The sequence below is a fragment of the Meriones unguiculatus genome, chromosome 17 (genome assembly GCF_030254825.1).
Source record: "Meriones unguiculatus strain TT.TT164.6M chromosome 17, Bangor_MerUng_6.1, whole genome shotgun sequence".
NCBI classification, from domain to species: domain Eukaryota; kingdom Metazoa; phylum Chordata; class Mammalia; order Rodentia; family Muridae; genus Meriones; species Meriones unguiculatus.
In genome coordinates this window covers 17,757,399-17,778,427 of record NC_083364.1, presented here as the reverse complement: position 1 = coordinate 17,778,427, position 21,029 = coordinate 17,757,399, and the positions used below count along the sequence as shown (strand labels likewise).

The 21,029-nt window shown below is 62.2% G+C and overlaps 2 protein-coding genes across 5 annotated transcripts; one reads left to right on the top strand and one right to left on the bottom strand.

Moving 5' to 3' along the window:
• Positions 1 to 2,380: 2,380 nt before the first annotated feature.
• On the top strand, positions 2,381 to 5,589 carry Nmrk2 (nicotinamide riboside kinase 2). The gene is made up of 7 exons (XM_021636896.2): positions 2,381 to 2,574; positions 3,913 to 4,003; positions 4,296 to 4,344; positions 4,432 to 4,588; positions 4,906 to 4,977; positions 5,157 to 5,263; positions 5,399 to 5,589. The coding sequence occupies exons 1-7, from the start codon at positions 2,456 to 2,458 to the stop codon at positions 5,482 to 5,484; spliced, it is 681 nt and encodes a 226-aa protein (XP_021492571.2). The 5' UTR covers positions 2,381 to 2,455; the 3' UTR covers positions 5,485 to 5,589.
• Positions 5,590 to 11,956: 6,367 nt separating this feature from the next.
• On the bottom strand, positions 11,957 to 20,872 carry Dapk3 (death associated protein kinase 3). 4 transcript variants are annotated; one of them, XM_021648899.2, is made up of 9 exons: positions 20,764 to 20,872; positions 19,815 to 19,913; positions 14,790 to 15,150; positions 14,577 to 14,706; positions 14,439 to 14,487; positions 14,151 to 14,177; positions 13,134 to 13,286; positions 12,679 to 12,724; positions 11,957 to 12,607 (listed from the first exon to the last, which is right to left on the bottom strand). In XM_021648899.2, exons 2-9 carry the CDS (start codon positions 19,874 to 19,876, stop codon positions 12,089 to 12,091), a joined length of 1,347 nt encoding a protein of 448 aa, XP_021504574.1. In that variant the 5' UTR covers positions 19,877 to 19,913; positions 20,764 to 20,872; the 3' UTR covers positions 11,957 to 12,088. The 4 variants fall into 4 exon arrangements, with proteins under 4 accessions (XP_021504574.1, XP_060227136.1, XP_060227134.1 ...); XM_060371153.1 differs by lacking the exon at positions 20,764 to 20,872 and adding an exon at positions 20,696 to 20,718; XM_060371151.1 differs by lacking the exon at positions 20,764 to 20,872 and adding an exon at positions 20,550 to 20,681.
• Positions 20,873 to 21,029: the final 157 nt, after the last annotated feature.

Genomic DNA, 21,029 nt, shown 5'->3' with positions numbered 1-21,029 from the left:
ACCAGGATGGTCCCCTAGGACTCGGTCCATGGATGGTCTCGAGATCCCTGAGGCTTTTCCTGCCCAGGTGGCTGCCGAGAGCCAAGGCCTGTGATGTGAGGAACGTTGGCAGCAGTCACAATCCTGTGGGCCCCAGGGGGCTGCGGCCCGGCCCCAGCCCAGGGAAACTCCGGTAGGGCTCCCCTGCCACCTCCATCCCCGCCGCCCCGGCACGCCCGCCACCCCTTCGAGATCACCAGCACCCACAGACAAGCAGAATCCAGAACCAGGGCCACAGGAGAGAAACCCCAGTCCACACGTGGGGCTGGTGCCCGAGGGATACTGAGGCAAGACACAGGCGCGGCAGCCTGGTGGTGAGGGCCGTATACTGACAGGCCCAGGATCCACCTGAGAAGCTGCCCCAAGGCGAAAGTGCCCGCCACCTGCCAGCAAGCTGCGTGATTCAAGTCACGGACGCAGTGGGGACAGGACGCAGTGGGGACAGCGGCCACAATGGCGCGAGGCCTGGCGAGCCAGGGTCGGGTGGGGTGGATTTTTATGTGAAATAAATAAATTATAATGCAGAGAGAGAAGTGGGTTTCTGTGTGTTTCCGGGGGGCGGGGTGGCAGTGGGGCGCCTGCTCCAGCGGACGGGGGAGGAGCTGGCACACCTCCAAGGGCTTTGGCTCCACAGCCTGGACCTGGGGACACGCCAACGCGGCTCCGTTTAGTGTTGCCATCGAGATGGGGACCTGGGCGTGGTGACCCAGGCCTGATATCCCAGCACTGGGGAGGCTGCTGAGGCAGGAGCATCGCAGAGTTCCAGACTAGCCTGGGATTCCCTAACACACCAAACGGGCCAGCATGCAGCCACCTGGGGGTTTCTGCTCGGGGATGTGAGCAGGGTGACAGGCCCTAGGGAGGGAGGGGCTGACCCAGTGGGATACAGGCTGGGTGGGACACTGCGTACAGGCTCACGTTACACTCACTCATTCATTCATTCACTCGCACACTCATTCATTCACACACACACCCACACACACACACACACTCCATGGCTCTGGAGTCCAGCCACCCATGTCCTTCTCATCTCGGGGACAGTGCCTGCGCAAGTCCCCGAGGGCCAGGAGGGAAGGACCAGAGACTGCCCGGAACCAGCCACAGGCTGGGACACCGCGTGTCCCCACAGTGGAGAAGGGGTGGAGCCGGGTGAGCCAGCAGGACAATGGAGAGCCTCGGACCCAAGGCTCCTGGGAGAAGGTGCTGCTTGCAGGCCGGAGGGCTCCCCTTCAAACGCCCCAGCCTACATAAAAGGCGGTGCTGTGCCTCCTGGAACCCACCCTGGGGAGGCCTAGATAGGGGCTGTCTGGAGCTCACCAGCCAGACGCCCAGCCCAGTCAGGGCTCAGTGAGACCCTACCTCCAAATAAGTGGGCAGGGCTGGAGAGAACGCTCAGTGGTTAGAGCACCCCCTGCTCTTGCAAAGGACCCGGGTTCAAGTCCCAGCACCCACAGAGCGGCTCAAAATCCCCTGTGACTCCAGCTCCAGGGGACCCATCGCCCCTTCTGGCCTCCTGGGCACCAGGTACAAAGATGGAGAACAGACAGACACACATGCCGGCAAACACACACACACACACACACACACACACACACACACACACACACTAAAATAAAAATAGATAACTTTATAAATAAGGAAGGGCATAGAAGTATGCTGCTCCCAGACTCAGGGGGCAGAGGCGAGCTAGCCTGGTCTAGACAGTTGAGAGTAAGACCAGCCAGGGTGCACAGGAAGACCCCGGAAGACAGCCAACATGGACCTCTGGCCTCCTCACCACACAAAGGATATCTCTTCTCCTTTCCCAAGAACAGGGGAGGGCACAAGGTCGCACCCCGGCTCCCCGAGTCTGATCTCAGTGCCCCTGGTCACATGGTGGGCTCACCACGAGGGTCACGCTGAAAGGATTCTGTGGCCAGGCCGGGTCACCAGGGCAAAGGCGTCTTGTGATTCACCATCCAGAGGCCTAAACCCACCTTAGCCAGGACACTTTCGGAGGAGGAATTTCCTGTCAGGGCTGAGCTGGGGCCAGGCGGGGAGGAGGGAAGAGGGGGAGGGAGAAAGAAGGGGGAGGTGGGTGAGTCCCTTTTCCTGGCCCCATGAGAGCCAGTCTCAATGTCAGGGTCAAGCCAGGGGACACAAACTCGGAGGGATATTTTTAGGGATAGAAAGGTGTGACTGGAGAGGAGGGGGAAGAGGGGGAGGAGGGGGAGGGAGGAGGGGAGGCCGACAAGGGCGTGGGGCAGAAGTTGGCTGCTGTCCCTCTGTCCCTCCGGCTCGTGACTTTTTTAGGCAAAAGGCTACTGAAGCTATTTGCAGCTTAGGGAACAGGTGCTCACCCCGATGCTCCCAGGGCCTCCTCCCCCGGGGCGGCCTCCGGGCTGCCCTAAGCTATAAAGGCCATACAGCCTGGTCAATGAAGCCGGGACTACTCGGAGCACCACACTGCGGGCCACAAGCAGCTGCTGCGCGGCCACCTCAGGACCCAGTCCCCGTGCCAGGCCCCAGCATGAAGCTCATCGTGGGTATTGGAGGGTGAGCCCCGGGGACGGGGAGGGGAGAGGTCCGGAGACACTGGGCAGCATCGCCAGCTGCCCGCGCTCTGAGCCCTTGGGACAGTTGGCTCGAGGGACGTGGGGGCGTTGTGGCCACAGAGGGCACAAGGGACTGCCCGCTGGGGACTTAAAAGCCCGCAGGAAGAGCCGGGTCCGGTGGTGCACCCCTTTAATCCCAGCACTCAGGGAGGCAGAGGCAGGCGGATCCCTGAGTCCCAGGCCAACCTGGGCTACAAAGAGAGTCCAGGACAGCCAGGGCTACACAGAGAAACCCTGTCCCGGGGTTTGGGGAGCAGCTGCTCGGACTGAGTAACGGGAGTGTCACTCTGAACAAGGAACACTGTTGTACTTTGCTCCGGAAGCGTGTGTGAACCAGGGCCCCCGGCATTCACCTCGGGGCTGGGCTTGGGCCTCGATTTGGAGCAGCAGGGTTTGGTCATGCAGGGTTGCTCTGAACTCACTCTAGCACAGGCTGGCCCAGAAGTGAGGATCCTCCCGTCTTAGCCACTAGCTGGGGTGACCAGCGTGCGCCCACATGCCCTAGCCAAGCCTTTTCTAAGGATTCCCACGAGCAGCCGCGCTCGCCACGGCCTCCACCAAGCGGGCTGCGGTCAGCGCCGAGCGTCCCCGGGCCCCAGGACGGCTGAGGGCGACCTGAGTGTCCACCTCAGTCACCCCGGGGACCAGCACCTTGCCCTACTGCCCCCGCAGTCCGAGGCAAGAGCTCCTCCCCTGACCACGTCCCCAGACCCCTCACTGGAGGATTCTAGGCGGGGCTCCACCCTGACCACGCCCCCAGACCCCACGCCCCAGTCACCCAGGGGATCCAGGGGAGGGGCTCTACCTGACCACGCCCCTCGCCCGGTTTTCACTTCGTTCTGGGACCAGGCTTCACCAAGTTGCCCAGGCTGCCTCTGAACCCGTGTCCAATCTGCACTCCCAGACTGGGCATTTGACTCTTCGCCACCAGGCCCCGTTCTTTGGGCAGATTTAGGGAAACATTGGTTAGGCCCGCAGGATGGCTCCGCGGTGGAAGCTCCCGCTTCGAAGCCTCATGGCCCGAAGTCAATGCCCAGGACCCACGCTGGTGGGAGGAGGCTGGATCTCTGTAGGCACGCGCACACGCACACTGACTTGCACATACGCACACGCACACTGACAGGCACACACGTGCACACACAGACAGGCTCGCGTGCACACGCGCACACACACACACACGCGCGCGCGCGCGCGCGTACGCACCCATCACCTACCTGGGCCAGGCTGCTTAGGAGCGCGGGGCCGGCCCCTCTGTGGCCTCACTCTCGGTCCCTTCCAGCGTGACCAACGGTGGGAAGACCACCCTGACCAACAGCCTCCACAAGGCGCTGCCCAACTGCTGCGTGATCCACCAGGATGACTTCTTCAAGGTGGGGACGGGGTGGGGAGCTGGGGGCGGGGCGGCCCCCCGGCCTCGCGGCCCCGTGCGGGGAACCCCAGGCTGATGGAGGGCGGGGGTGGCGCCGGCCCACGAGGCACGAGGGGATTGCTTCCCACCCGTGACCCCTCGTGCCTCAGCTTGCCCTTCTGCGCCATGGGCTCCGAGGGGAGCAGTGACCTTCGGGGCCCCGGAGCCCCCTCCCCGGGCTCGCCGTGGGGTCACCCCGGAGGGGCGAAGTCCCCGGGGGGGCACAGGTGTGAGCTGGGGGTCCTGTGTTTCAGCCCCAGGACCAAATAGCAGTCGGGGAGGACGGCTTCAAACAGTGGGACGGTAAGCGCGGCCCCGCCCCGCCCCCCGCCGCGCCCCGTGGCTCGGGGACCCCCCCCCCGCTCTGAACCCCGATGTCCGTCCCGCCAGTGCTGGAGTCCCTGGACATGGAGGCCATGCTCGGCACGGTGCGCGCCTGGACGGAGGATCCGCGTAAGTTCGCGCGCGCCCACGGCGTCCGCCTGCGCCCCGGGGCCGCGGACAGCCACGTGCTCCTCCTGGAGGGCTTCCTGCTCTACAGCTACAAGTGAGCGCCGCCCGGGGTCCGGGCACCGGGAGGGGGACCGGGGCGGCCTCGGGGGCGCGGGGTGGGGGACCGGGGTGGCCTCAGGGGCGAGGGAGGGGGCCGAGGGAGGGGGCCGAGGGGGTGGCCTCGAGGGAGGACGGGCGTGGGGGACGGGGAGGGCCTCTGGAGGCGTGGGGGTGGCCTCGGGGGCGCGGGGGAACCCGGGGCCTCTGGAAGCGAGGGGGTGGCCTGGGGGGCGAGGGGGTGGCCTCGGGGGCGCGGGGTGGCCTCGGGAGGCGCGGGGAGGCCGCTGACCGCGCCCCCCCGCCCCCGGCCAGGCCCCTGCTGGACTTTTACAGTCAACGCTATTTCTTGACGGTCCCGTATGAGGAGTGCAAGCGGAGGAGAAGGTGGGCAGCCGCGGGCCCCCGGGGGTGGGCAGGCTCGCCGGTGCCCCCTGCTCTGATGCCCACTCCCACGCTCCCCAGACAGCCCGCCTAGTGGCGTGAGTGACCCCCGTCTGCCGCGCCCGGCTCTGCCCTGAGCGCCAGGGCCCCTCGACGGGCCCGTCGCCCCTTTCTCTCCGCAGCAGCCGCAGGTACACGGTCCCTGACCCCCCCGGCCTCTTCGACGGTCACGTGTGGCCCATGTACCAGAAGTACAAGCGGGAGATGGAGCGGGACGGAGTGGACGTGGGTAGGTGCCGGGGGCGGGCCCTGCGGGGGCGCCTGGAAGTCCTTCAGGGTCTCACCCCAGTCTCGCCTGCTGCTCCCCCCCGCGCCACCGCCCTCCCCCCGCCGCCCTGCGTGACCAGGCCTCTGCCCCGTTCAGTCTATCTAGATGGCACGAAGTCCCGTGAGGAGCTCTTCCATCAAGTCCTCGAGGGTGTTCAGAACAGGCTGCTCAACGCGCCCTAGCGGAGTCCGGGCAGGACAGCCGCGCGTGACCTTCCGGCGGGGCCCGCCGGGGTCTGTGCGTGGGAGGAGGCGTGGGCGGGGCCCGCCGGAGACTGTAGCATTAAAGGGAACCCTGTTTTTTAACCCCTGTGCGCTGCGTGGTCTCTGTGAGTGCGTGAGCGGAGACGGTGGCCTCTGGGGAGGATGCCAAAAGCCACGCACATTGTCAGCCTCCACTTCTCCCCAACCTTCACGATGGGCCTCAGTTTCCCCAAGAGACGTTTCCCCATGAACTCGGCTAAGAGAAAAACCATCTCCCCCAATGTGGACAGGCACAAGGACTGTAGAACCCGAGGGCACGCGGCAAGGGGTGTGTCCGGCTCTGTCTGAGAAGGTTGGGATTATAGAGAGCTCCCGAGGGAGTCCTGAGAACGGCATCTCTATCACCCCAGCCGCCTCTACGCGGTTCTAGGACCCAATTCTCATGCTGAAAGGTTATTTAAAATTTCCCATGGTAGCCCACGGAACACACACGCCTCGCCGCGGAACCTACCACGTGTCCTCTCCCACCACCAGACGCCTCCGGAGCTGTGCCTCGTGTGACATTTTATTACTTGTGTCCACTTCATGAAAGGAGAAACTGAGGCTCAGAGCATCTTGGTGGTGCTAGAAAGGGGGAGGGGGGAGATAGTCCAGATATTCCAGTCTTTTGTCTGAGGGCGACACCTCATGGCCATCTGTGGAATTGCAATGACAGAATCCTGTTTAGGCATAGGGAAAAAAACACTATAATGGTACATGGGTGGATGGATGGATGGATGGGTGGGTGGGTGGGTGGATGGATGGATGGGTGGGTGGATGGGTGGATGGATGATGGGTGGATGGATGGGTGGATGGGTGGGTGGGTGGATTGATGGATGGGTGGGTGGATGGGTGGGTGGATTGATGGATGGGTGGGTGGGTGGATGGGTGGGTGGGTGGATGGATGGATGGATGGATGGGTGGATGGATGGGTGGGTGGATGGATGGATGGATGGATAGTGGATGGGTGGGTGGATGGGTGGGTGGGTGGGTGGATGGGTGGATGGATGGGTGGGTGGATGGGTGGATGGATGATGGATGGATGGGTGGATGGATGGGTGGATGGGTGGGTGGGTGGATGGATGGATGGGTGGGTGGGTGGGTGGATGGATGGATGGGTGGGTGGGTGGATGGGTGGATGGGTGGGTGGGTGGGTGGATGGATGGATGGGTGGGTGGATGGTGGGTGGGTAGGTGGGTGGATGGTGGGTGGGTAGGTGGGTGGATGGCTTGAGTGTTGGCTACATAGCAAGTCTGAGGCCTCCTTGGCTTCATGAGACTTTGAAAATAAAGTAACATAAAATGGTAAAATAAATTATGATTTTTCTCATCCCCCCCCTTTTTGAGACTGGGTTTCTCTGTGTAGTCCTAGCTGTTCTGGACTTGCTTTGTAGACCAGGCTGGTCTGGAACTCAAAGATCTGCCTGTCTCTGCCTCCCAGATGCTGGAATTACAGATGTGTACCACAATCCGGCTTTTGGATTCCATTTTCTAGCCCAGGAACTTACAGACTTCCAACTTAAGGGCATTTTGCTTCACTTTGTGTTGGGGCGGGGGCTGCCATAGCTCAGATTGGGCTGGGACTCCTGTGCACATTTCCATTTCCCTCTTCACCCACCCCAGTATCCGTGAGACCCGCCTCCCGCTGTGACTGGAGTGGGGTTTCCTCACACCGCAGGAAGCAATGAAGATGACCCCAGGCTGTGGAGGTCATGTGACCAACATGGGCAGGAAGGGTTGTAGCACCAGGGCAAAGCTGAGACCCAGAGCTGGAGCAGCTGTCGCCAGCCCTCGGCCTCTGTCCCAGGCACGCTCTGTGGCCAGTCATCTGCTCCCTTCCCCCGAAATAGTTCAGCATGGGACAGGGACATAGGAGAGGTGGCTTCGGGGCAGCCAGCATCCTGCCTGGCCACTCAGACGCCCTGGACAAGAACTGGGGGAGGCGGAGGGGCTGGAGGGGTGGCTCAGTGGTTACAGCACTAGCTGCTCCTGCAAAGGACTGGGATTCAGTCCTCAGCACCCACATGGTGGCTCACAACCATTTCTAACTAAAGCTCCAGGGGGGCCTCTGTGGGTACCGTGCACGGACAAAAATTCGGGCAAAATGTCTATACACACAATAGGAAAAAACTGAAAAGGAATAAATTGCGGGCCAGCAAGAGGGCTCAGCAGGTAGAGGGGCTTGCTGCCGAGCCTCCAGACCCTCGAGGTGGAAGGAGAGAAGCCTTCCTACACGATGTCATCTGACCTCACACACGCCTGTGCATGCACACATGTGAAAACACACAGGCACACACACATGAACATACATGCTCACACACCTAATACAAACGTTTTGAAACCTGAGACCAGTGTCGGTCACTGGCTTGCTCCGGGCTCCCCAGAACATCCCGTGTCCTCAGGGCTCCCCTGCTCTGGGCTCAGTGGTGGAGGGGGGTGCTGCATCTTGAGGTTTGGCTTGCTGCTTGTCCCACACCTGAAGAGCCCAGGGACGGCAAGGCGCTTGCCCAGGGTCACTTGGCAGGGACAGGCTTTGGAGCCCTACTGTTCACTGCTGCCTGCCAGGCCTTCCTCAGACCCTGGCGTCCTTGGGAAAAGCCCCTCACTGCCTCTCCAGAGCGAGAGAGGGTCCCAGGGACAGCCGCCTACCCTCAGCTTGTCCCATCACCCACTCAGACAGAGCCAAGCCCCCCACAAACACTCCAGATGTCACCAGAGTCCCGAACTGAGGGGTGGGACAGTCGGGGACAGGCTCGGACACCCTGGTGTCGCAGCCCAGAGGGACAGTGAGTGCACAGCTAAGGATACTGAGGCTCAGGCAATGCAGACCTTGTCCAAGGCTGGAGAGGTGGCTCAGAGGTTAAGAGCACTGGCTGACCTTCCAGAGGTCCTGAGTTCAAGTCCCAGCAGCCACACGGTGGCTCACAACCATCTATAGTGAGATTTGGTGCCTTCCTCTGGCCTGAAGGCACACACACAGGCACAATACTGTATAAATAACGAATAAATAAATCTTTTTTTAAAAAAAGTGCGCTCAGGCTGGGCATTCTGACACATGGCTACCACCCTCGTCCTTACACAGAGGGGACGCAGGAGGATCAAAATCTCAAGGCCATCCTTGGCTATATAATGAGGCTCTAGCCTGGATTACATGAGACCCTGTCTGGGAAAAAAAAAAAAGCCTCAGGTTGGTGGTTATGTCCTGCAGATCCTGGGTGATGCCTGGGGGTGCATCACATTTGGCTGTCACATTTGGGGAGCTCCAGGTGGAATCAGGGTGACTCAGCCCCTCCAGAGCCCAGGAGGCCCCACACGGAACGCTCAGCCAGACATCTCCACAGAATGAGCTCAAGGTTCCTTGGTTTCCAGTTAGGGTCACTGCTGACCAGGACTCTCACAAGCCAGGAGGCGGAGCATAAGGCCATGCATAAGGTCCCCTGGCTGGTCGGACATCCGGTCTCCAACTCTGGTCTCTGAATTTACTCTGAGTGCCTGAATTTACTTTGCTCCTGGGGATTCGAACCCAGGTCCTCACAGGTACTAAGCAAAGACTTCATCCACCGACCCAGCTTCCCGGCTCTTCCTGATGACTCTCCTAGTAAGAAGAGCCATGTGCCCTGACCCACCACCCAGCCCTAGGACGTCACCCCACCAAAGCCCACACACCCCACGTCCTAAGAACCACAGAGAGGCCGAGGTGGCCTGGTGAAGACCCGGAGGTGTGTGACGGGCGTCCTGTCAGTGCCTGCCACCCTCACACCTGTCATGGACATCAGTCAACAGAGCTCTCAGTCAGCACTTACACCCAGGGCCCCACCGGGGCCAACACCGCCACCCGCAAAGGGCACTGCCCTCCAGACGTCAGCTCCGCAGGGGCAGGAAGGGGGGCATCCTGGGAGCTGAGTGGAGGACCGGCCAGAGCCGGCGGGGAGGGGACAAAAGCGGGCAGAGGCCGCCAGCTCCGGGTGTCCCCGGCTCGCCCATCCTGCCCCCCTTCCCAGAACCACCCAGCGACTCTAGAGACTGGGAGTTGTCCGGGACAGGAACAGCTCGTCTCGCCTCCTCTCTAGCCACCAGGCTACAGCAAGGGGTCAGAGGTGAATTTGGGGGACCAACCTGGGGGTCCCGTCTATGCATGGGGGACAGCCGGGGCATTGGGGTGCACTCCTTTGATCCCAGTGCTTGGGAGGCAGAGCCAGGAGGACCTGAGTTCAAGGCCAGCCTGGACATAGCCTGTTCCAGGACAGGCAGGGCCACAGAGACCTTGTCTCAAAACAAAACCAACCAACAACAACAAGAAAAACAAAGGGAATAAAAGTGGCTTTAAATTACGAGAGTCCCAGGAGCGGCACACCCGGGCAGGACTGGGGCTGGGGACAAAGGGGGTCCCCTCCTCGGGCCCCCGGCTGCTCCCCACCCACTCCAAGACACACATGCACTCTCGGGGTCGCTTGGATGGGATGGGGTGTCCCTGGCTCTGTACCGTTGGACGTCACCTCCTCCTTCCACCCATTGTCCCAGAAGCCTGTGGGACCGTCAGGGTCTGTGTTTCGTTCGTCCTTCTTTTTAACACAATTCTTTGACTTTTTGGGGGTCGCCACGGCCGGCCGCATGAAGGCTGCGTGAGGGCCCAGGAGGGGAGATGGTTGGCGTACTTACTTTTGTTTAAGGTCTCAGGGGTTGAAGGAGCCGCTGGGGGCTGGCAGGCTTGGCTTTATAGCCACGGCGCCGGCTTCCTGCCAGGTTATTAATAGTGAGGGAACGTCTTGCCCGAGTATGGTCAAGACCTGAGCAGCCGCGGACGTGGCTGGGCTGCGTGTGCTGGGAGCACCTGTTCCTGCCTGTGACGGGCGGGGGCGGGCGTGACGGCAGCATGGCGCACAGCGGTGCCCTCTGACCTACAAGAGGCTAATGCCCTGGGCGGGATGTGTGTGTCCCCAAACCACAAATAGAGCCAGTTGTGGTGACACTGGCCTGCCATTCCGGCCCTCGGGAGGGGGAGGCAGTACAGTACGCCTAGGCTACATGCCGAGCACGAGGCCAGCCTGGGCTCTGTGGACCTCCACGTGAGACCCTGTCTCAAAACCAAAAACAAGCTGGGCGCAGTGGCCCACGCCTGCGCTCTGAGACCGAGAGGGGGAGGCAGGCAGACCTCTGAGTTCTGGCCAGCCTGGTCTACAAAGCGAGTCCAGGACAGTGAAGGCTACACAGAGAAACCCTGTCTCGCAACAAAAACAATCGTCTAATTGAGATTGAACTCTTAGGCCCTTTGCCTGCAAGTCTCCTGCCTCTATGGAGCCCTTAACTTGGGGTATTTGGTTACCAGATTGAGAGACTCAGGGACTCGCTGGCCCCTGGGGAAGGCAGCTCACACGGGTTTGTCAGGAGCGGGCCGGGCCCTGAGGCACGGGCCGGGCCCTGAGGCACGGGCATGCCTGTTGTCGGCTTTACCCGAAGCCAGGAGACAGTCCTAACGGTGTAAGAGTGAAACCCTGGTACAGAAACAGGATCTTGGTGTGCATACTTGGAGCTGCCATAGCCCCCCCCCCCCCCCCCCCCCGCCCATCCATCCTGAACATCACTGTGCTGGAACATTCCCTGTTTGTCTGCAGCAAAACTTAGCGAATATAACAGATCCTGTCAAATAAGGCTCCATTTCTGGGTCCTGAGGGTTACCGGATGTTCAAGCCTGTGAATGGGGCCTACGGTGACCACATCAACTTTTATTTTTTATTGTTTGAGACAGGGTTTCTCTGTCTGGCCCTGGATGTCCTGGAACTCACTGCACACCAGGCTGGCCTCGAACTCACAGAGAGCGACCTGCCTCTACCTCGCCAGGCATGTGCCATCACACCTGGCTTTGTAAACATTTAGAAAGTTTTATTTATGTGTATGGGCTCTGCGCCCACAGATGGCGGAAAGCGTCTGAGCCTCGAATCTGGACCTAGACATAGTTGTGGGGCCATGGAGCCCCGAACCAGCCCTCCGAGGCGCAGCCGGCCAGGGTTCCGTCGACGGCTCTCTGCTGCCACCCCGCGGCGGCCCGGCACACGACAGCGTGTGCGTAACCGTAGCCGGCCCAGCGACGGGAGGCTGCGGCCTGAGCCTGTGACAGCCCGTTCCCGCCCGCTGTGCAGGACCAGCTAGAGGGACATCAGGCAGGACTCAGCTGAGGGGCCCTGACTGCTCCTGGGGCAGGAGGACATCCCAAACTGCCTCAAGCAATCCTCCTGCCTCCGCCTCTGCGAGCTGGGACAGTGTCCTCCGGGCACCGCCACCCGCTGCGGTGCGTCCTGTTCAGGGCTGTGCTGCCCGGGGACCCACAGAGCTGCAGCTTTACCAGTGCAGTCTGCGTGTATGAACCCTCCGGTGCGGCACAGGCATGATCGGGGGTGCGGGTCGTGGGCCGGGAGGTGGAGGGGCCGCCCGCCCGCCCGCCCCGTGGAACACTCGCGGCAGTGCGTGAAAAGCAGCTTTATTCTGGGACTCGCGAGGCCGGGGTGGGGTGGGGTGCGGGGCGGCCGCCGGGGCCCCCGGGCCGCGGCCTAGCGCACGCCGCACTCGGCCTGCAGCCGCTCCTGCTCCAGCGCGCGCACCAGGTCGCGCACGAACTGCACCTCGGCGGCCACCTGCGCCGCCAGTGCGTCGTAGCGGTTCTCCAGGCGGCCCAGGCGGCGCTTCAGGCCGCCGGCGCCCAGCAGCGCCGCGCGCGCCTCCTCCTGCGCCCGCGTGCGCAGGGCCTCCGTGCGCCCCAGCTCCGAGCGCAGGCGCCGCAGGTCGCGGCCCAGCCCCGCGCTCCCGTCGCGGCAGCGCGCCTCCCGCTGCTCGGCGGCCGCGCGCAGCGCGCACACGCGCTCCCGGCACTGGCGCCGGCCCCGCTGCAGCTCCCGCAGGCCCTGCTCCGCCGCCGCCACGTCCTCCAGCACGCGCGAGAAGCGCTCGAAGCTGGCGTAGCTCGTGTTGCGCGGCATGCTCGAGTGCGACTTGAGGCTGTACTCGCGCAGGCGCGCCGCGCGCAGCCGCCGCCGCTCCGGCTTCCGGGCGCCCTCCTCGCGCCTGCGCACCTGCGGGGCAGAGCCGTGACAGCTGAGCGTGCCTCCCGCCCACCTGAGGCCCTGGGGCTCCGAGGCCTCACCTTGATCCAGGAGTGCTCCAGGCTCTGCGCGATGGTCATCCTCCTCCTGTGGGTTCAGGCAGGTCAGCTCTCTGGTGACTCCACCCAGGGGACCCCATAGGACCCCACCAGGGCGACAAAGGTCAGGTGACCCCGCCACGACCCCAGTCATCTGAGTGCCTCGCCCAGGGAAAGCCTGCAGGCCTCGGCGCTGTCACACACACACACACACACACACACACACACACACCCGGCCCCTGCCGCCCCAGCCCACAGGGGGCCATAGGGGGCTTGCTCCGCCAGCGCTGTGGCTTTATTCGGAGCCACGAGGGTGTAAAGGCTGGGGGTGCGCCGGACACCCACCAGCCAGGAGCCAGAGGCCAGCCTGGGCTGCAGGAGACCTGCCTCCAGAATGCAACAAACCCGCCAAACATCACAGCGGGCGTCGCCGAGGGGCTGCCGCCACGGCCGCCTACTTGGGGTCCTTGACCAGCAGCCTGCGGATGAAGTCCTTGGCCAGCTCGCTGGTGCTACTGAAGTACTCCTCGTCGAAGTCATAGTTGACGGCCGAGATGTTGGTCAGCGTCTCCTGCTTGGTCTCCCCCAGGAACGGGGACGCCCCACTCAGGCTGCAAGGAGACAGGGCGCATGGCGGGCGGGGAGCGGGGAGGGCGGGTGTCGGCCGAGGGGGGCCGGCACCCCACCGGCCTCACTGGTGCCTGTCACATCTGCGAAGGGACCTCGGCTGGAGACGGCCTGACTGGGACTGGCCCGTGGGCACGCCTGATGGGTGACGGGAGCGGGACTGTGAGGGACACCAACCCTGAGCAGGTGCTCCGGGGACACGGGAAGGCCAAGCATGCCGGAAGCAGTGTCCCTCCACAGTTCCTGCCCCTGCTCCCACTTCTGCCCTGACTTCCTCCATGACCGACCCTGATGGGTGGGGTAAGAGTAAACCTTTTCTTCCCCAAGGCGGGTTTGGTCAGTGTTTTATCACAGAAAGCAAACTGGGGCATCTCCCATCCTCCTGACTACCCAGCACGCTGGGCCCCTGTGAAAGAGAAACATCTCCTGGGAAGCAGGACAAGCCCAGAACAGGGCCAACGGTGAGGCGCTGGGAACAAGCCACCACCTAGAATCCCCAGGTGAGGTGCTAGGGGCATAATCAGGGTGAAGCCCCGCCCAGAATCCCCAGGTGAGGTGCTAGGGGCATAATCAGGGTGAAGCCCCGCCCAGAATCCCCAGGTGAGGTGCTAGGGGCGTGGCCAGGGTGGAGCCCCGCCTAGAATCTCCCAGTGAGGGCTGGGGGCGTGATCAGGGGTGGGGCCCGGCCTAGAATCCCCCAGTGAGGGGCTGGGGGCGTGGCCAGAGGTCCAGCCAGGGCCGCAGAGCGTGAGCCGCGCCTTTCCCATTTCCCAGCAGGCTTGGAGCAGGTCCCAGCCCTGACCCTGGCCTCTAGCAGGTGCAGACCGAAGTCCCTCCTGGGCACTCACAGGATGTAGGTGATGACACCGATGCTCCTGCAGGGGCAGAAAAGACCGGCCAGGATGGCTGTGGCAGCACTCCCGAGACAGAGGGGCCCTCTCTGTAGGGCCGGGGGTTCTAGAGTATAGTCGGTGTCAATCAGAGGGCCGCCCGAGCACCCGAACCGAAGCCAGGGCCGCAGGATGGCGCGGCCCGGCGGCCCACCCACGCCGCTCAGGCTGTGAGCAAGCGGAGCCCGGAGAACCGTGACAGGCTGGGGTCCGGGCAGGAGGCCCCACCCTTCCCACCCCACTCACCACATGTCGGCCTCCAAGCCCAGCGGCTCGTAGTTGACGATCTCGGGGGCTGTGGACACAGGGCCGCGCAGGCAGGTCAGGCGGAAGGGGCACAGGGACCCTCCCCGCCCCCCGGCGGCGCCCACACCCGCCCCTCACCCACGAACTCGGGCGTGCCGAAGATGTTCTTGAACTCGCTGCCCGCCTCGATCCTGTGCGCGATGCCGAAGTCGATCAGCTTGATGCGCGGGCTGGCCGCGTGCTTGTCCAGCAGCATGATGTTCTCGGGCTGCGGGCGGCAGGCAGCGCGGCGTGACCCTCGGGGACCCCGGCCCGCCCTCCCCGCGCCCCCGGCCCGCGCGCGCGCGCCACCTTCAGGTCGAAGTGCGCGATGCGCTTGGAGTGCAGGTAGTGGACGCCGTCCAGGATCTGCTTGAGGAACTGCGTGGCCTCGTCCTCCGTCAGCGACTCCTTCTCAGCCAGGAAGTCGAAGAGCTCCCCGCCGGACACCAGCTCCAGGATCAGCACCACGTCCGTCTTGTTCTCGAACACGTCGTGTAGCGTGATGATGTTGGGGTGCCGGATCTCGCGCAGGATGCTCACCTCGCGCTCGATCTCCTCCCGGCTCACCCCGCGCCGGCTGGACGGCAGGCGCCGCTTCTTAATGAACTTGGCCGCGTACTCCATGCCCGTGCCCTTCTCCTGGCACTTGCGCACGATGGCAAACTGGCCGCTGCGGGGAGGGGGAGCGGAGGACACCTTCGCTGGGGTACCCAGCCTCCGTGAGGGCTCCCACGACAGCAAATCCGCCCCGGGGACCCGGGGACTGGGGGGAGAGAGCGCTGGCTGGGCACTGGGCACAGCAGAGTTAGCGGTGGTTAACCCCAGCGCTGACGGATGGAGGACGGTCCCCGCCCGGGGAGTCCAGCGCTCAACCAGCTCCAGCGAGACAACCGCAAGAATAAAAATAAAAAAACCAAGGTGACATAAAAATGGGGCTCCTCAGAGAGGTGTGGTGACCACGCCTTTAAGCCCAGTACTCAGGAGGCAGAGGCAGGCGGGTCTCCGTGAGTTTAGGGCTAGCCTGGTGTACACAGGGAAACCGTGATTCAAAACAGCCGACTGAGGAAGATCCCTACCGTCGACCGACCTGTCTCTCTCTCTCTCTCTCTCTCTCTCTCTCTCTCTCTCTCTCTCTCACACACACACACTGTAAATGCCCATCAACCCAGCTGTGGTGGCGCCCACCTGGCACCCAGCACTCAGGAGGCCGAGGCCAGCTGCTGCACAGCCCCAGCCTCTAAGATGAAAATGTTCCGTTAGAGCAAGGCCCCTCAGACAGGAAGCCAACAGCTCAGCTCGGTCTCAAGAAGCCCCTGACGCCCCCCAGAGGCACTGCCTCCCCCCAAACACATAACCAGCGACACCGCTCAGGACTCTTGACTGACGCAGACCAGCCAGGCCACCCGGGGAGGATGAGGCCGCCGAGGAGCTGTAGGAGCTGCGCCTGGGCTGTCTGGGCGCCCCGGGTCCTGGCTTTGGGGGCTGTCACCTGTGTGGGAAGGGGCTTTGGGGATGCAGCGGTCTTTGAGCCATTTCTGCTCCTGCAAGTGGTCCCACTGAAACTCATCGGAGGTCTCTGGTGTTGCCAGGGGCTCCCTGTCAGTCTTGCTCAGGAATAGAGCCACACACCACAGTCTAAGCTACAAGACTGTTCTCAACAATAGCCAAATCTTACTAAGTAGCCCAGGCTAACCTTGAACTCAGTGCCCCCTGGCCTCCGCCTCCCGAGGGCTGGGAAGGTAAGGGCTGCTATCACAGCCAGGTTTTAGTTTGTTTGTTTGTTGACAACTACCTTTGGTTGTTGGTTCTTCTTTTGTTTGTAGAATGGGATAGTCTGGCCATGTAGCCCAGGCTGGCCCTCAGCTCCTGAACACAAGTTCTCACTCCGGCTAGGACAAGACTTCATGCATATTTTCCTACAGCCTCGATGCATGAACGTTTTAGGGAGCAGAGCCTGCCTGTCATCCTGGCATTAGGAAGGCAGAGGCAGGAGGATCAGATGTGCAAAGCCATCCTTGGCTACATGGTGAGTGTGACGCCAGCCTGGGCTACATGAGACCCTGTCTCACACACCATGGAGCTGGTGAAATGGCTCAGACGGCACCAACCCTGACAAACACAGGGAGAGGAGAGCACCGACTCCTGCAAGCTGCTGACTCACACACACACACACACACACACACACACACACGCACATAAGAACTAAGCCAGGCGTGGTGGCGCACACATTTAATCCCTGCACTCAGGAGGCAGAGGCAGGTGGATCCCTGAGGCCAGCAGAGTGAGTCTACAGAGTGAGTTCCAGGACAGCCAAAATACACAGAAAAACCCTGTCTCAAAAGCCTTGACTTCCGCCTCTACTCCAGCTTTCTTTTAAGAAACAAAAATTGTTTTATGTATGGGTGCTCTGTTTGTATATGCACCTGCACGCCAGCAGAGGGCACCAGATCTCACTATAGATGGTGGTGAGCCACCATGTGGTGGCTGGGGATTGAAATCAGGTTGTCATGAAGAGCAGCCAGTGCTCCGAACCTCTGAGCCGTCTCTCCAGCCCACTGCCTCCAGCTTTGTCTATAGCCTGGTTCTGACACATCTGGCTTCGCTCTGCCGCAGGCACCTCCCGGCTGCCCAACTAGCCCACTCCCAGCGACAGGACCTGCACGGTACCCGTGCCTCCTTCTCACGGGCTGCGCCAGAGCTCTGCCCTCCCTTCCAGAGGGGTAGGAGGGAGTGCAGGATGCACGAGGGTTTCTTGTGCCAAGGGACCCAGGATACCCTGAGGACGAGGGGTGAGGGCTGGTCACGGTAGACCCTACAGGCAACGGTAGTGCTCTGAGGACAAAACCCCAGCGCCAGACTCAAAAACAGCAAAACCACAAACAAGATAAACAAAAGCCTGTGAGGCCGGTGAGAGCATGATGGTAAACACGCCCAGCTTCAGCTCACTGGGGCAGTGGCTCGCTGCATCCTCCAGTCATTAATGGAGAAGGATGCTGCCACTGCCGTCCACTGCATGAGGCTCCGGGCGTGCTAACTCGGGTCACACTCGCGGCCAGCGAGCCCTCCGGACCTTAGGCGCAGGAACACGGCTTCCTGGAATTGTATCAGATCACAAACAAGTCTTCCTCCAGAGACACGGGGCTAGGGGTTGCCTGCTGGGTGGGCTAGTAAAAGGCTTGCTATCAAAGCATGGGGACCGGAGTTCAATCCCCAGATCACACAAAGCCAGGGGTGGCGAAACCAGGGCTCCCTGCTCCGCTTCACCCAATCCCTGAGCTCTGCCACAGACAAGGTGTGGAGGAGACCGCACAGCGGTGGCTCTGGCTGCCCTCGCAGAGGACCCGGGGTGAGTCCATCACCCATATGGTGGCTCACAACCCAAGCCCCTCTGCAACTCCAGGTCTAGGCCCCCTAGCCCCCCTACTGGCCTCTTCGGGAACTGCACACACACGGCACACAGCTGGACATGCAAGCAAAACATAGTGCAAAAGATACAAAAATAAGCCAGGTGCACCCCTGTGATCCCAGGACTCAGGGAGGCAGAGGCAGCCAGATCTCTGGGAGTTCGAGGCCAGCATGGTCTACAGAGTGAGTTCTAGGATAGCCAGGGCTACACAGAGAAACCCTGTCTCTAGAAACAAACAAAAATTAAATTAAAATTAAAAATTAGGGGCTGGAGAGATGGCTCAGAGGTTAAGAGCACTGGCTGCTCTTCCAGAGGTCCTGAGTTCAATTCCCAGCAACCACATGGTGGCTCACAACTATCTAATGTGAGATCTGGCGCCCTCTGCTGGCGTGCAGGCAGAATGCTGTCTACGTAACAAATAAATGACTCTTTTAGAACGGATTAAGGAGGCAGAGCTGCAGACGGCGGGTGGGCACAGGTGGTGTCGGCCAGCCGTCTGCCCACGCCAGCGCCCCAAACACTACAGGAAGGTATGCCCGAGTTCTGCACACGCTCATCCTCATTGGCTACAAGAGCAGCAGTCCTGTCCTCAGTCCCGGAACCACACCCAATGTGTGACTACGTAAGGGCGAGGAGGGTACCCAGCTGCATAACCGAGCTCCCTCTTTATTTCCACACAAGTTCTGCGCACAGAGGCCAGGCAGGGGCGTGAGCTGGAGTCACCGCTGTAGTGAGCCGCTGGGACTGAACCTGCGTCCTGGGCAAGGGCAGCAGATACTGTAGTCACTGAGCTCCGGCCCCACATCTTACTTTTCCCAGTCTAGGTCTCAGAGACCCTGCCATGGGATGGTCCCTTCCCATGGGAAGTGGACTAACTAACAGATGTGGCCACTCCAGGTGGCTCTTTGAACGTGGATGATGGGGACCGGCCGGAGCCCTGTGGTGTGCCAGGCACCCACAACCTGAGCCGTCTCCCAGAGATGGCACAGCTGCCGGCCATCCGCCAGGGCTGTTCCCACCAGGCCCCTCTCGGTGCAGCTGCAGTGTGCTCCTCAGCCTGCCTTCCAGGAGGCCGGTTATTTACATTCCGTGCTGGTGACATCATGGGGCGGGCCCTGAGGCTCCCAGAAGGCTGGCCAGGGCAGAGCTCGCCAAATAAGGTTTGAGGCCCCTTAGAAGGAGGAGGTGGGCGGTGGATGGGGTGGGGGCGCTGCCCTCCAGAGCTAGAGAGGACTGAGGGCTGGCCTGGGAGTGAAGTCCGCTTTCTCAGGGAATAGCAAGCGAGAAAGCGTCTCTTGAACCGTGCAAGAAGTGGGGAGACTCCAGCGTGGCCTGGTGTAGAAGAACGGAAGAGAGGGGGACTGTCAAAGTCCAGGGACAGCCGTGTGCAGCCAGGTAGCCCCAACACCCAGGCCTGCCAGACAGGACCTCGCTCGGGCCCTGAGACCCAAACGGTAGCGCAGGGCGGACTCCAGGAAGCTGTGCTGTGCCCAGCACACGCACACAGCACACAAACACGCACACACAATGTAATAATTCCATGAAAGAAGTTCAGGGCCAGCCTGGGGTACCTGAGACACTGCCTCAAAAACAAAAAAACCAAACAAGGCCAGACGTGGTGGCACAAGCCTTTAGTCCTGGCGCGTGGGAGGCAGAGGTAGGAGGATCCCTGTGAGCAGCGAGTTCCAGACCAGCCGGGAATTCACAGTGAGACCGTCACCAAGTGCTCTTGGGCTCCTTCCCTGGCCTAGGCACAGTTCCAAGTCTCCCCACAGCTCAGGCACAGAGAACGCCTGAGAAGAACATCCTGGGGTCTGAAGCCCAGAGTGGGGCCACCGGCACAGCGTATGCCCACCACCTCTAGACAGCGGGCACGAAGGGTGGAGGCGTCGGTGACCGCCCCTCCCGCCCGCCCCACCCCCACTCACCTGCCCAGCTCCTCCCCCATCTCATAATGCTCCTCCACGTCCTCCTGCCTGAAGGTGGCCATGGCGGCTGGCTTGCGCAGGACTCCAGGGGCCGGGTAGCTGGGGGAAACAGAAGAGGAAATGCTCATCAGGGAGGGGGCCCACTTCTCCCAGGAGGGGTGGGGCACCCCATGCCCTGACCCCGGACCTTCTTGAGTCGGCTAAAGACCCCACCCCGATTTTGGCATGGCAGAGCAAACCTGTCACAGCAGCACTGGGGAGGGGAAGGCTGGAAGATCAGGAGTTCGGGGCCATCCTCAGATACTTAGTGAGCTCCAAGCAAGCCCACCTCAAGCAAGCATGGTGTGTGCACCGCTAGGCAGGGGCTGGGGGCGGGGTCGGATGTCAAGAGTGCCGCTGTTCTTGCACTGTCCTGCGTTTGGTTCCTAGCGACTGTACTGGTTGACTCACTAGTACCCACAACTTCTGTGCCACTCAGGTACCCACCGTCGCTGAGACGCCCCACTCAGATACAAGCGCGGATGGAACTAAAGAAGCGAGAAAGACACCTCTCAAGCAGTACATACATACGCACACAAACTACAAAGAGCAGAAAGTAGCGGCATGTGCCCCACTGTCAGCCCAGCACTCGGGAGGCTGAGGCAGGAGGATTGTCGTGAGTGACGGAACAGCGTGTGGTTCTCTACTCTCAACACTCTGCCATAGCCTCTAGCTTTGGAGGACCCTATTCCTCACCTGTCAATCATGCCCACCTGCACCCCGGAACTCAGGGTGCCGATCCACGCATGCGCAGCAGCAGTGCCGGTCCTAGAGGTCCACCTCTCCCGGCCTGAGCGTCCCGGGTGCCCCCGTGAGTTCCCTCCCCTGGCTCCCGCCCTCACCGGGTGTCCCCCGGATCCCCGACGCGCAGCCCCGGCCTCGCCCCGGCCTCGCCCCGGCCCGTCCGTACCGTCCTCCGCCTGCGAGTCCCCGCCCGGTGCCAGCGTAGCCCCCGCGAGCTCCTCCTGCTCAAGTCCCGGGAGGCGTCTACGCATGCGCCCACCGAGCTGCGCCCCGCCCTGCGGGGCCCGGAAGCCAGCGCTTATTGGCTGAGGGCTCGACGCGGAAGCCGGAAGGCGCCGCTCACTGGCCAGCACACCGCCCAAGAGCGGAAGCGGATGTCGGCCGCCGGCGTCACGCGACGGCCATGCCGGGACGCAGCACCCATTGGCCCGC